Source organism: Zophobas morio, unplaced genomic scaffold (genome assembly GCF_036711695.1).
Source record: "Zophobas morio isolate AGI-343-1 ecotype UQ-CSIRO unplaced genomic scaffold, CSIRO_AGI_Zmor_V1 ptg000031l, whole genome shotgun sequence".
In the NCBI taxonomy this organism is placed as follows: Eukaryota; Metazoa; Arthropoda; class Insecta; order Coleoptera; family Tenebrionidae; genus Zophobas; species Zophobas morio.
The window spans coordinates 9,325,580-9,341,746 of record NW_026972136.1 but is presented as its reverse complement, the minus strand read 5'-3'; the positions used below and the strand labels follow the sequence as shown (position 1 = coordinate 9,341,746).

The following is a 16,167-nucleotide window of genomic DNA, read 5'->3' as shown; positions in this document are numbered from 1 at the left end:
CGATATTTCAAAAAAATAATAACCATAAGAAAAAAATTATAAGTGATTATAACGAAACAAGTAACTCTGGATCTCGGAGAGAATATTTCAAAAAAATTTTTTTTTGATTATTTTGGGAACATAATAAACTTCTGAACTCCTTTGGGGCTATAATTTAAATGCTACATACTAAACTAGTATGGTTTGAAATTAACACGGTCTATGTTTTTACAGATTTAGATTACTATACCAGATGCAAGGATTTTTTGGTCAACAATTTTCAAAATATTTGCATTTTTGTTATTAAGTTAAAAAATTTGCTAATCCACATTTTTAAAGATAGTGCTTTGGAATTTTCCACAAAACTTTTTAGTTACCTTAACATGTGTATAAAAAGTCGAAAAAACTTATTAATAAAATTAAGTAAATTTGTGAATGTTCAGTTTCCTCATGTTTAAAAAAAAAATTTTTTCAGCTGGGGTATGTAACCTGTATCTATTTTATAATATTTTCCAACTTGGTTTCTTCTAGCCAGAACTCCAAAAAAATTACTAAGATAAATCTCAATAAAACTGGCATCAAAGAAGCTTCTTTAGAGATAAACGCGAAAATATGATTAAATACAGGGTGTCTCATTGAATAACAACAATTTTCAAATTTAATCATTTTGTATAAATAAATTACTCCTAAAACATTTCATTTTTTTAATGTTTCCCAAGGTAAGTCAGCTAATCTTCTAAGCTTAATCAAGTTTTCAGCAAATTTCTAGATCTCCATCTTTAAATATGACGGACTTGAAAATAATTATTAATTATTACATCTTTTTACATAGAAACTACATATTTTAAAAACTGTTGATTAACTGTTGTTTTCGTAAAAAAACCAAAGCTACAAAAATATACAGTGTGTTCTAATAAAAATAATACAGCTATAATAAGCTCAGATGAAACGTTTTGGATATTGGAAAATTATATTAAATTATAGCTCTAAACGAACTCTTCAGACTATTTCGTTTTTATATTTCTATATACAGGGTGAGTCCCTAACCGCACGTTCCACTATATGTCAATAACTAAGAAAAATAGAAAAAATTCAAACACTCAAGTTGTAAGTTGTTTATGGTACACAAAAATCATTTTCAACTGTACAGAGTATTCTGTTTTGAAGCCTAACACACAACTTAGTTTTTTTAAAGCAAACTGCTTTAAATATTTCTATAGTCATCGACTTCTTCCCATGCTTTAAAATCGTAGTTCATTTTTGAGATTCTGAGGCGACGTTGCCACGTTGTTCCATTTTTTTTTCTAGTACAATATTTACTGGAGATATAAACAAGGATACGCGCTTTATTGTGGTATAAATTAAACTGAGTGTTAATATATAGGGTGTTTATCAAAAGTATTATTTTCTATATCAAAAGATAATACTTTTTTGGCGATTTTTCATTCTTTTAAAAGAGGCACTGACATATCACAAGAAAAAGAACAAAAAATATAACAAGCGGAAGTAATAAAATACAGAGTGCTTTATTTTAAAAAATTGAAATGTCGATATTTGCAGTTTATGACGTAGAACTTTTTTTATAAACACGCGATAAATTAAAATTTAGTTTAATGGATACTACAATAAAGCATCTCCACAAGATTTTAAAAATAATCCGGCTGCAATTTTTTTGCGAACCTCTGAATTTAAAAAAAAAGAAAACTGGAATAACGTGACAACATCGCATTAAAATGTTATAAATAAACTATGTTTATAAAGCCTATGATGATGCCAATCAGAATATGCAAAAATATATAGTATGTTCCACTTAAAAAACGTTGAAGAATGAATAAATTTTGATTAGCATTTAATATTATTAATGTTTCTCCACAATTTATTAATTTTTACTTATTTATTTAAGCCCTGATATACAGGGTGAGTCACTAACCGCGAGGTCTTCGATATTTCATTAATTATTAGAGATGGAAAAAGTCAGGGATTAACGTTGCATGGTTCTTTGAGTACTACCATCCATTAAATTATTTTTGACTATACAGAATGTTTTGTTTTCAAGGCACAGCACAGTACTTAGTTTTCTTTTAATAGAATACCCTATGTATTTTTACATAATTTTATTAACCTCTTCCTAGACTTAGTAAGTTTATTTTTGAAATTCATATACAACGTTGCCACGTTCTTCCAATTATTTGAATCTTTTGAGTTTTACAAGAGTTCGCAAAGTAAATTTCGAATTCCTAAAGTTATTTTTAAAATTTGTTTTGCGATATTTTATGGAAAGATAAACAGAGATAGAAAATAAAACTTACAATTTTCAAATATAGATATTTCAGTTTTTTTCAAATAGTACACCTGCATTTTGTTATTGCATTTTACTATATTTTTGGGTTCTGTTGCTTAAAAAAAGTAAAAACAACCGTCAACTTTAAATATAGAAACTGTTTAACACAAAAAAGAGAAAAAAAGACAGAATAAGATGCAGTAATAAAATATATTGCGTGCTTTTTAAAAAAGAAATCGGTTATTCGAAAATTGTCATAATTTATTTATTTATTTTTTTTTTATATAAATATTCTGTATATTAAAACAAAATTTTATTTATATCAGTGAACTCTTCCATTACTAAAAATTTTCAAAAAAATTGGAATCACTCGTCAACGTCCCATCAGAATTTCCAAAATAAACTGTGGTTTAAAAACCTACGGAAAGGTCAATCACACTGTATAAAAACACGTGGAATATTCCATTTGAAAAAACTAAAATGTGTGTTACGCCTTAAAATAGAATTCTGTATAGTGGCTCACCCTGTATATAAAAAATTTAGTAAACTATAAAGTGACTAGAAACAATAACTAAAAAATTAGAGAAACAATTTAAAAATAGTAAAAACATATTTATAAAATGGATTAAACTAAAAACCAAATATGAACTTTAGTTCCATAAAGAATCCTAGAAAACTTGTAAAATTAATCTCAAAATATGCTAGAATTTGATTCTTTTGTCTTTATCTTTCTTTTTAAGATCTCAAAATCACAACTTTTGATGAATCCTTTTTTCGTCTTTTTTTTTATTCGGATTTCAAACATTCTATAAATTTCAAAATTACAATTTCTGACTCGAGAATTGCCAAAATTGGTAAAATTTTCGAACTTATAATGCATAATAGAGTAGAAATGCTTTGAGAGGAGCATACTTTAGGGTTGAATGTAGTGTCAGTCAGTTACGTGATATAAACCAACAGTGTTTTTCGAACTTTATTGAACCAAATATACTAACTGCATCTGAACGAAAGGAATTTATATGAAAATATTTAGAACGCAAATGATGCGTTAATTGTCAAAACCTAGATGACGAATTGCGATGGCTTAACATGTCCTTCTCATAGTATTCCCACTCTACCAAATATGAAAAGAATACTAATGTCACTTTTACAATGTGAAAACTGTACTGGATGTACTCACATAAGACACGAATTAATGCTATACAAAACAACTACAACAAGAAACTTCAACTTTTTAGAAAGTCAAAAATAACATATTTGGTCTATGATATTGATTTACACTAAAAGAAAAAGATCATAAATTAAAATAAGCTATAAAACTGAGCACCTAACAAAATAAAGCGATTTTTCCAATAATAAAAGAAAAATACCGAAGTGTTGTTAAAGCAAACAACATGCAGAGACAGAAAAGAGAACATTCAGATCAGAACATACTGAACAAGAGTGGGTATGTGATAATTTCGCAAATATGCAGCAAACACTCTCTGAGAGCTAAAAATTGTTTCGAATTTCAGGTGAGTCTTCTAAATTAGCCCATTAAATATCTCTAATGACAAACCCAATTCACACTTTGGTAAAACAAGCAAAAGTAACGCAATCGTAAGCAAATACACAAACAACGTGAATCAACTTGACCGCTTTGCTCACAATTATGGCACGAAAAAAGACGCGTAAACAAACGAGAAATATAGACACAAAACTGTGTGTCAACGTGCCGATAACAACATTTAAAGACTCGAATTACGAAAGTAAAAGTCCTGCCCGTTTGACATTTGCAAACTTTTGTTCCTTTGTTTGTCGCAAGCCGTCCCTGTCTTCCAATCATCGACGACCCACCAAAAACAAAAGAACCATGCCGAGGGTTAATTGGCACCGAGATAAAGGAGTAAACGGCCAGCGTTGGAAGAAAATACAAATAATTAACATCGATGGCTGTGTTTGTTCACAAATAGTCCAATACGTGGACTAGACGAGAACACAAACATTTCTAATAGATCTAATTTAATTAAGGCCGGCTTTCATTAACACTTATTAATTTGTTTGCTGGGCTGGGATTAATTAAATGGGAAATTTCTGTTGACGGAGATTGCGAGGCTCGTTTAGAGCACGAGGTGAAATTACCACATAGACGGTTTTTAGTTTAGTGATTATCTAGTCAGCAGCAGACAGACCGGACGGGCAGTGACGGAAACGCGAAGGCTGAACTTTAGCACTCAAGATCAGGAAGCGAAATGTGTATTGTCTCGACTAATTCATATTCCGGTTTGTATAGAGATGTTCGTGAAACTGTTTCTATTTTTTCAGGCGGTGTTTTCATGTTCTAAATACGGTTATCTCGCAGGCAGGTGCTCCAGGCAATTTACAGCGCAATTAGCACGTTATGTTAAATTATGTACGCGGAGTTAATCCGTTTAAATAAGAAGGCAGTTAAGTTTGTCCATTTGGAACTATCCGAGATCATCTTAATTGCCGTCATGATGCCTTAGCGTGACATGACGATATATTTAATTCACTGCTCTGTGAAATTAATGTAAAAATAATTGTACCTAAAACAGGATAATTATACTCATTACTATGTGTAACGAGACAGAGGCATACCATGTAAATGTCGGACGTAATAGAAACCTCAGCCAGAATTTTTATTGCGAGTAACATTGTTGCAGAGATTTCCTTTCTTTTTGCTGCTGCATTGTTGTGGCTTAATTAACACGTCATGACAAAAATTAGAATGTTTATGGGTATCACACTACATTAGGCGAAATGATTTATTAATGTGATGACCAGAATCGTCAATACGAAATAATTTTTTATTAACAAACATTGATTTGATTAAGAAACGGTCTAAACTATATTTAGATCCCTTTTAATAATTTATTATCTATCGTAGATGACACAAGAATTCTAAAGAAGCAAGATCTCGAAATAAGAGATCAGTCTTTATCTTATCGTTCAAAATTAGTTCTGTTCTAGTACCTCTTCTAATAATTTTACTATAGTTATAAAAAGTCAAAACAATTACCTTTTGGAACTTAAGATACGTTTTATTAAAAATTTTAATTTTTAAACACAATAGGTTCCATTATCTCTGACATCAATCAACAACACATTATCTCCAACTCTACTATATGTCACATCCCGTGTTCCCTCCAGGTGTTGAAAAGCTGCTTGAGAGTCATCGAGGGCATATTTCATGTTGATTCTGTATGTGTCTCTTGTATCATCCGAAAATATCAAGATCATGCTGAAAGGACAGTTCGTGGCCAAAGAATACACATCTTCCTGTTGCTGGTGGTACGTTCCTGCAGGAATCTGAATGTCTTCGAAGTTGTGCTGAGGACCACTGTTGCCGCTCCAGTCGAATTCGTCTACGTCGGTGACGATGGTGGTGATGATGTCTTCTTGGGCGAGGTTTTGTACCATAAGATGGGTTACTTGGTGCTGGGCGAAGGTACCACTGATGGCGATTGTTGATAAGAGGAGGATGGATAGTGAAGTTTGAGGCCCCATTGCTAATTGTGATTATTGTGAGAGTGAAAGGGTTACTAGGGTTAAAATGTATGAACTCACCTTTAAATAGTGTGTTGGTGAAATGGTGGCACGAGTACTGTTGTTCTGGTATTTATCACTTGTCGAAAGTAATCACAAGTTCAATCATAGATACCGTATCGAGACAATATTGCTACTCTTGACCCTCAAACTTGGTTTCATATCTCTTTAGTTGTAAGTAGTAGTAATTCAGTTGTGTCAAAATAGCCATTAAAATGAAAATAAAGTAAAATTACAAATGAATGCAATAATTGATAAAAAAAAAACTGTTTGAAAACTGTGATGCGTAATTTTTTGGAAATATCATATTTAAAATCAGATAGTAGAGATAATCACGTCTTCTGAGATAATCGTTGTAGATTTTAAAACGAATCGTCCTTTAGAGTATATTTATTTTCGATTTATTTCTAGACGTACAAGTGGAAAATTTGTGATAACAAAGTTTCATAACTTTTTTTTACAAAGCACTAAGTACGATTTTTATCGCAAATGTACTTATATACTATTAACTACAACAATAATAAAAAATTGCCTTATCACTACTAACTGAAGAGCCGAAATTTTTAGAGAAACTTAAAAAGTGACCAGAAGATATAGACAGATATAAAAAGGAACAGAACTGAATAGAATAAAATAACATTAGTGACACAAAGGGCATGCTTTTATCGAATGAATTTTTCAGTTTTGGAATCCTACCCTGTAATTAATTTTTGAGAAATCCTTTTAAATATATCCGTAAATTAAATTTTGACAGCTCTTGTTTAATTTTTCAGTTAAACAATTCTTAATGGAAATTGGTTTTATGAAGTTTAATAATGAAAGAAAGATCTGGATAATAAAGAGAGTACAAAATGAAAATATTGGCTTAAAACGACCAAACCGCTTTTTTTTTATTTTTAAATTTTAATATTCACCGCCTCGTTAAAATTAAAGCAAAAAAATTACTGTCACCACTAAAAATATAAAACTTGGAACAATGTGGTGTCGCTATTTTCTTTTTTATTTTACGTTCTAGTCTAACATACAAGCTGTTCGGAATTTCGCGCATACATCAAAGATTGAGTAAAATATTAAAAAAAATTGTTCCCATATTTTGGCGAAGATATGTTATCTTCGAATTGCGTACTTAATTACTATTTCCTTATATGTAATAGGCAACGTTATTAATGTCTTATTTTTGTAAAAAAAAGCATAAAACCCAAGTACGTTCACGGTTGCCAAATTTACTTTTATAAAAATATAATTCTCCTAAGATACACATAGAAAGTAATTTTTTAATTATTTTTTCGTACTCATTGATATTTTGTGTATTCGCGACATTTCGGACAGCCTGTATATCCTTTTATTCAAGATGATATTAGTCACCTGACTTTCGTTTCTCCCAAAATACTTTTCCAGTATAATTAATTTTCAAGAATTATTTTCCGTTTTTTCATGTCCACAAGGAATTATTTTCAAAATTTGTTCGTTCAGTACTTTAATGTTTAGCAGAACTGGAATCGTAATTTTTGTTGTAGTTTCCAACTTACCTAAACCGTATTTTAACTTTTTCATTATCTGCATCTTTTTAAGGTTTTTCTTAAAATATTTTGTATTTTCGATTTTCAGGGTTTGTTTCCATATTTTTCCTTATTTTATATAAAGGGTGGACCAATAAGGATACGTGCACTAATTTAGAAGTTTTTACCCCCAGTGAGACAATTATTTTTTTGGGATAATTTTTCATCTTGAATTTGAATCTGTTTTTAGAAAAATTCTATTTTGTCTGGAAAAAGATATTATAATCAAACTCCGTAAGATTTTATTGCATACAAAGTGTCCCAGTTAAAACTCCGAGGCCTTATATCTTGCGAACGGATATTGAAGCCCCGTAAACGTCATTGTTTTTAGTTCGAAGACAAAAGTTAATTTAATTTGTAAATTGAAAAAATGTTTTTTATATATTTGTTTTTAAATATTGATATTGATAAAAAATATCTATACATGTGTACATAATTAATCAAAATGTGTTAGCAGTTTTTTTTTTCCTATCCATATGACTTTTTTCTATCAGTGTATTATTTCCAACTAAAAAAAAAACTCTCCTAGTCCCCTGTTTCCAATAAAATTTAAAAAAATGTTGATTTTTAATGAAGTTTAAGTGAAGATGCTAACTTTGATCGTTCATGGACCTCAAATTTGTGCAAAAAACATTTAAAAAATATCTAACGCAATTAAAGAAAAATATCAGCGCTCTTATATTAATTAGCTGTACCTTTTGTTTCTCAGAAACTAGACGAATTTTTTTGGCTAATGCAATTGAATTCAGGAGATCAAACACACAAAAATTGTCATTTTGATATCTGCAGAAAAATTTATAAACTAGTGTTCTTAAAGATAAAAATAATGTTGAGCTGCAACATAAGTCTTAGTTTTTTTAAATGGAGTACCTACACATTTTTATATGCCCTGACCTTTCTTACGCTTTGTATAGAGTCCGAAATACTACAAGGTTATATGGCCCCACTAAACTTAATAATGGGATCTTATAAATAAATATAAATGGATATAAACATTTTTGGCACATTAAACCAACACAAACACAATTTACAACTGTGGCCTTATTGACTGCTCTGTTGTCGTCTTCACAAAACTTGTAGTATTTGGGACACTATAATCATATTTTATTTTTTAGATTCCGATAGGAAGTTGTCGAGTTATTTCAATTTCTTTGAATTTTTTTGACAATGGAAAGGTTTACAAAAAAATCGTGAAAGGGCTATTTATTATTTTATTATATTTTAAGTATACTCTATAGGTAGTTATGTATAAGTACTTTGTCGTAGTATCAATAAAACTCAAGTATACAATATTAGAAAAAAGAATCTAAAATATTATAATCCTCAAATTACCATATCTCAACTTTTTCACATAGAACACTAGATTTATTAATTTCTGTTCTCTTTCCGTTGATATCGGTAAAAATAAAAAAAATATCAACACTTAAAAATAAGACACGGAACAAAAAGCAGAATAAAATGTAATAACAAAACACAGGATGTTCAATGTGAAAAAAAAGTTCTATTTTTTCTTCTTGAGCGCAAGCTAAGGGAGCCTTGTAATAGGGTCCTGGCTACTTTCATGTTTTCTCATGTTTTCTCGACACAGAGTACGAAAAAAAAGGTCCCCCATTTCCGTCAGTTCTTCGTCGTCTGTATCGAGTTTTATTAGACAAATAATCTCCGAAACTACTTGATCAATATTGCTCGAATTGTTTACTTCCCGAGCGTAAGCAAAGGAAGTATTGTAATCGAGTCCGTCGGCCGACTCTCTACTTTTACATTTTCTCGATCTTTCATGACCCCTAGAAGACGAAGAAATAGGTCTCCCGTTTCCGTCTGACTGTCCGTCTGTCCGTCTGTCCATCTGTCTGCCGTCCCGGATTTTTATTAGACAGATAAATCTCCGAAAGTACTGGGCCGATTGTATTTATATTAGGTGTATCATGTAGATGGTAAAATTTGTATAATCGTCCCCACCACTAATGTGATGACGTCACTTTAAAATTGTACATAATAATTGGGTCTTAAATTGTATCAAATAGCATAGTCTTACACATGTAGTTTATGATTCCGAATTGAGATTTTGCCCGAAACGTCTAGATTTTCGGAAAAAAAATCAAAATTAATTTACAATACCGAATACTTTGAAATCTTGCAGATGGTTTACAGTTATGATAAGCATGATATAATTTTAATCACAATATATTTAGTTATCCCCTCCAAAAAATTTATGACATCACCCCAAAATTTTGCTGAAAAAGTCCTATCTAAAATGTACAAAATATGATGAGTCTCTTCTTGTGATTTATCATTCCATTCATATTTTTTGGATATGCATATACAGGGTGACCAAAAAAAATTAATGAATGCGTGAATTTATTTTATTGATTTAATCAGCAATTACAGAACCGAATGCTTTGAGATTTTGCATATGTTTAAAGGTTATAAAAAGCATAATAAATTTTTATTCAAAATATATTTGCTTATCCCCTCCAAAAAATTGATGACGTCACCTCAAAAGTTTGCCGAATAATCCTATCTAAAATGTACAAAATATGATGAGTCTCTTCTTGTAATTTATCATTCCATTCATATTTTTTGGATTTGGATATACAGGGTGCCTCAAAAAATTTAATGAATGCGCAAATTTATTTTGTTGATTTAATCAAGAACTACAAAACCGAATGCTTTGAAATCTAATGCGAAAAAAAACATGCAGTCGTCACGTTTCCGACAGCGAGGGAAGTACTGTCTAAACTCTTTAGACCATTTTTTTTAGGTATATTAGTAATATCACGTAAATGGTACTTTAGACCATTTTTTTTTAGGTATATTAGTAATATCACGTAAATGGTAAAACCTTAATCAAGATTTGCTTAATCGTTCACACCAACAATTTTGCGCAGTTATCGATATTTAAATTTTATAAAATAATGTACTCCCGTACTGGTGGTTTATGAATCTACCTTGATTTTGTTTGTTATTATTATTATTATTGTAGTTTTAATAGGTTAATTTTTTTCTGTTTTAGACACGCTATCTATAGTACGAAATTCGACAAGCGGGTCTCGTAGAGTAGGTAATTCAACATGCGGACATTTCTATATATTTTTTTTAGTTGATCAAATCAATAACGCTTTCCAGAAAAACTAAGAATATTGATCCAAAATAGTATTCGGACAGTTTTGCTCCATTGTAACTTTATTAATTAGTTAGTCCTCTCCTATATACATATTGAAGAGACAAAATTAATAAAATTTCATTGTCTTTTAATGCAAATACATATATACCTAGTTTGATCTGCTGCCCCTGATGCCGGTTATCTGCACGTGCTTAATATTTACGGCAAAATTAAATTTTATAAGTTTTCCAAAAACTTCTACCGTACTTTAGGGATCAATTTTTTTATACGTAAAGTATATACGATTTTCCAATTTTTTTAACAGAAAAACCAAAATTTCAAGAGGAAGAGAGAAAACATCAAGTTTAAATATTTTTCCCACTCATCCTTTTAAAGTGTAGACTTGTTTTGTCAAAAAAAATCTTTATAGTTTTAAAACAGGGTGATTCAAAAATGGTGCATTGAGTCTGTGACATATTGTTAAGGACTGTCTATTGAACAAAAAAAAAATTTTAAAAATTCTTAGGACAAATCGATTCGACTTTTAATGAATGAGTCTGACAAAAATGACTAATTTTTCACATTTTTCAATCTGTCGTAATCGATATTTCGTTTTTGTAAGTGGACGTCAAATTGACACAAGGAATTTTGAAATTATTATTTTACTTATGAACTTAATAAAGTACCATTGAGTTAAAGTGCCATTTTTAAATCATCCGGTATATTGAATATGTAATATTTACTATAATTTTATTGTAAACTGAATATGAAATAAAAATAAATCTTCCTTTCTCTCTCCATAAAAATTAAAACTTTCTAAATAAAGTTAACATGGCTGAAAATAAAATAATACGAAATAGAATGAACTAAAAAATCTACCAGAAATTTCTCCTGAATAACAGACGAAAAATTAAATTGTGCTGCAAGTCGATCCTGCGAAAGCGAGTTCTAGAAAAATAAGAGACAAATATCTAGAATAATACACAGACAAACAGAAAAAAGAATGTTCAGTGAAAAGAAGAAAACGCAATAAAATATCTACGAAACACCGAAACTCATAACTAAAGACAAAAAAAGAATAGATGTGAAAACTGGTGAAGCGAAAAATACCTGTCAACAATGACAATTGCCAATTATTACTGAACATCTAAATATTTATCTTTATAACAAAACACTCACATATTTCAAACTCACTAAAATAGAAATGCGGTTTAGCTATAAGTTTCTTTGAAAAAAATGAACATTTGCCAGTACCTACGATATAATTAGGAAATTAGATATATTTAGAAAATTTTAAGGTTCCACGAAAGTGCATTTTGCTAGCTAAACAAAATTACTGCTAAATACTGCACATCTGTTAAACGCTTCCACGAATCAAATAACACTTGTTTAAAAGAATTATTACGCAAAGCTAGACTCGATTAAAATAAAAAAATATGGTCTGCATGATTCATTTTATAGTCAAAATTTTTGGAAGCGTTTCATATCGCCCTAATGTAAATCAAATAAATTGCGAATATTATTGCGTTTATTTTACCACCGCCATTGCATGTTTATAAGAACAACGAAAATTACAATGTGTTTTCTATCTCTCTCTTTCTCTAGAAAAAACGAGCTGAAAGTTTTATTTAGCGCAAATGCAACAATCTAAGAATATTTAGAGTTTAGTTATTAAAACTTCTGTCATAACTAACTTCCGTGGAATTAGATCCAAACGACCCAAAATTCCCCCGCCAAAAGCATGCCGTTTCGAATCCGTCTCAAATTAAGCGCCGCTGCAAATTCCCGATTGTTATTGCCCCACGAGCTTGCGAATAATTCTAAATAAAGTTATTGTTCCGATTTCCGATCGGCTTAAAAATAAGGTTGTTTATGAATGGCAGTGAGCCGACAGAAGTCATTAGTACGTCTATTTTGGGCCCGCGTTAATTGAAAACTTGTTAAATCGTGTAAATTAAATCGACGCCGGCCGACGTGTGTGCAAAATAATTAAGAAATATGCTCATTAGAATATTTGCATTTGTGCCAAATTGCTTATTTACTGCTTTAAAGTATTTTTATTTTTACTAGCGTGCTGTAAAATTTTTACTTCTTTATTTTTAGTAAGTGAGCAAATTTTCGAGCGGGTAATATTTTATTAATTCGTTTTACTCGAAATAAACATCGAAAAGGCGCGATTTCGATCGTGACGATGATTCACCTCGAACTTCGCCATTTTTATTTTATCTCGTTTTGTTGTTGTTTGTGTCTTTGTGTGTTTAATGGGTTTTCATGGGGGCTACAGTGTGGTGGCATGGAGTGGCGTCGCGACGCCTCCAATTATAATGTTCATAATACGGCTAGGATACAAGATCCATTAGACTTGGCACTGAAAATCTCTACATCATTAATTTTGAGGTCATCAGCGGAGGCAGTGTTAAAAGGACTTGATTCGGTTAAGGCGCCATTTGAATTTTTTCCAGAAGAGACTTAAAGACTGGACGCTATTAAATTATATGGTGTTTGTTTTGGGGTCAGCCACATAAACAGTGTCCAAAAAGCCGCTCCAAAATCACTCCAGACATGTCATGTCCTCTAACGTTCCAATCTATTTTTTCTATTCGACCAATTAAATTAAATATCTTGTTACGGCTTAGTGGTTGGAACGAAAGTGCAGATGGTGGGAAATTTTGGTCCTTTATCCCATACGCAGCTTCTTTCTTTCAAAGAACAAAAATGGTCCGCTGGACCGGAGAGATCCGTTTCTTAGATACGCACCCTAATGTCATTTTCTAATTATGCAAAGGAGAGCAAATTTTTCACATAGGGTGAGGTTCAACGAACTGAAATTGCTCGTTATTGACAAGTGTGGCTTTTACCAGAAATGCCCTCTCAGGTAAAGTCCGATGAACTGAAATCGGACAATCTAGGTGGACAGGTGAGGGACGAAAACCCCAAAATTTAAATATAAAGCAAATGTGTTCTTAGGGTAAATCACAAAAGACATTGTAACAGAAAAATGGAAGAAAATTGGAGCGTAAATCCCACAAAGAATCATTTTTGGGAGATAAAATCTAGAAATTGGTGTTAGTGACGACGTGAGAAGATTTTTTTGTCTCAAGTATTAAGCCACAGGAAAATTGAACTTTTGTTAAAATTTTTTTTTTCTGATTGAGTATTCAGTTGCATTGTTCTTTTGAGTACGTTTTTTATCAAAAAGATTCCTTCCAATTTTAAAAAATTCCACGTAATAGTATTATAAAAATGAATGTGACCGTATTTTTTTGCGAAAATCTGCATTCTAAGGGTAAAACTCAAGGCGGATTCAAAAACCACACAGGAGTTAATAATTTTATAAAATTTAAGTAGCATTTAAGCACAACATTTTTGAAAATGTTAATAGGGATAATTAGGCAAATTTTGGTTAGCGTTCTCCACAATATTCCTAACATACAAAAATTGGTCCCATAATTTTGAAGACAAACAAACGGAAACGGGAAACCTACATTTTCATACTCTAGGGGTCATGAAACGTCGAAAAAATATGAACGTAGCCATGCCCGAATGAACTCCGTGACAAAACTTCCTAAGCTTACGATCGGGAAGTAAAAATGATGAAAATGGTTAAAAAAACATTCCTAATACAAAAAAAATATGAAAAAGTTGAATTTAATGTCTATTAAAAAGTAAACAAAATAAAAGACGAGGAAGTAATAAAGATTGAAGAAAACTTAAGAGAAATCAAGAAATAAATAGAGTAAACAGTTGTTAAAAACTCCCTCGCCCCTGAAGCACAATCAAACAAATATAAACCAAAATAAAATCAGGTGCAGTTATTAAATTAGAGGTAAAGAAGAAAGCTGTTCACTTTTCCTATATAAAAGAAAAACGTGATGCCATCATCAACTTTCAGTAGGCACAGATGCATAGATCAGAATTTCAGAATTTTTTTGAAACATCCTGTGTATATTAATCAGAAGTATCGAGCCATAATATTTTGCACACTTTAGAAAAGATTTATGTATTGTAACAAAACTTTGAGATGATGTCATCAATTTTTTGGAGGGATGAAGGGATAAATTTTGATTTTAGCTTTTATCCGTATTAACGATAACCTTAAATATTAATAAACGATAAGTACTAAAACATGTTTTATCAAAATTTAATAGGATTTAAGGAATTGAGTTGTGTGATCAATTTCTTGGCAAGGATGATCAGAAAAAAAAACTTTCGCAACAATCAGTAAAGTAGTTTGGGAAATATTCTGTTTCATAAAATCGTTAACAGACAATCAGCAGCTGACAGATGACAGGTGATAGATGACAGGTGACAGGTGACAGATGACAGATCAACACAAGAGACCTACTTTTCCATATTTTAGGACTTATGAAAAATCAAAAGACGGGAAATTAGCCATTCCCGAAATGGATAAAGGAAAAAAAAGTGGCATTTTAAGAAATAAAAGTAACAACAAGACGGTAAATAATGCTTTAAAATATAAAAGTAGTCAAATATTTTTAGAAAATCATTCTAAATATAAAAAAAAAACAGAAAGACGCAAAAAGCTGAAAAACAAACGAATGTGTGGTTAAATCATAAAAAAGGAATCAATGAAATAAAAATTGAAGATCGAATGTCAGCATAAAAAATGTATTTAAATAAAAAACAACTTAAAAAATCAGGATAAAAAAAATTAAAAATTATATACAGAAAAAAATTAAATATACGGCAATTAATGTTAAAATATAAAAAGGAAAATAGATAATTTAATAACAGTAATAATTAAATCTGCTGGTCCAAAAGGTTTTAAAGGCATATACAGGGTGAGTCACTAAGCGCGGACCCTTTATATTTGTACGTATTTTTTTTATGTCTTCTTAAGCTTTACAACCACAGTTTACTTTTGAAATTCTGATGTGATGTTGCCACGTTATTCCAATTTTCTTCAAATTTTTTGACAATGTAAGAGTTCACAAAAAATTTGTAGTAGTGTTATTTTTAAAGTTTGTCTTACAATGTTTTGTGGAAGGATAAATAGAGATATGTGCTTTGTTCTCGTCTCAAATAAATCAAATTTTCATATACAGAGTGTTTATAAAAATTCTAAAACTTTACAATTTTTAAATATCGATATTTCAATTTTTCAAATGTAACACTCTGTATTTTATTACTGTATCTTACTCTATTTTTGTACTCTTTCTTCTAATATGTGGATACCTCTCTTAAAAAAGTAAAAATCGCAACGACTAACTTTAAAATATAGAAAACCAGCAACAAAGAAAGAGAACAAAATATAGATTAACATATAACATCGATATCTGAAAATTGTAATAATTGTAACATTTTTTTATAAACACTCTGTATACGAAAATTTAATCTCATCTATATCACAACAAAATGTTGTACCATAAATTTTAAAAATAACCCTAATGTGATTTTTTTGTGAACCTTGCCATTGTTAAAAAAAAATCAAGAAAATTGTAATCACGTTGGCAACGTCGCATCGTAATTTAAAAAAATTGTGACGTAAATCCGTAATTAAAAAAAAAACTTTGGTTGTAAAGCCTAAGAAGAGGCCAATCAAAATGTGTAAAGATATATAGGATGTACAGTTAAAAACAATTTTAGAATATAGTCCTTTGGTCTTTGACTTTTTTTCAATGTCTACTAATTAAGGAGTTATCGAGGACCGTGCGCTTAGTGACACCCTGTAAATAAAA

General features: G+C 30.4%; 2 protein-coding genes across 2 annotated transcripts in view; one reads left to right on the top strand and one right to left on the bottom strand.

The window, feature by feature from the left end:
- The window catches only part of LOC135139524 (zinc finger homeobox protein 3), a 294,739-nt gene that overhangs the window by 27,219 nt on the left and 251,353 nt on the right, over positions 1–16,167 (top strand). The gene's annotated exons all lie outside the window — the stretch shown is intronic.
- Positions 5,281–5,937, bottom strand: LOC135139433 (uncharacterized). The gene is made up of 2 exons (XM_064069664.1): positions 5,828–5,937; positions 5,281–5,769 (listed from the first exon to the last, which is right to left on the bottom strand). Exon 2 carries the CDS (start codon positions 5,765–5,767, stop codon positions 5,321–5,323), a length of 447 nt encoding a protein of 148 aa, XP_063925734.1. The 5' UTR covers positions 5,768–5,769; positions 5,828–5,937; the 3' UTR covers positions 5,281–5,320.

Excerpts from the sequence above, each read along its gene's own strand:
- LOC135139433 (XM_064069664.1), bottom strand. The coding sequence starts at position 5,767 with ATGGGGCCTCAAACTTCACTATCCATCCTCCTCTTATCAACAATCGCC.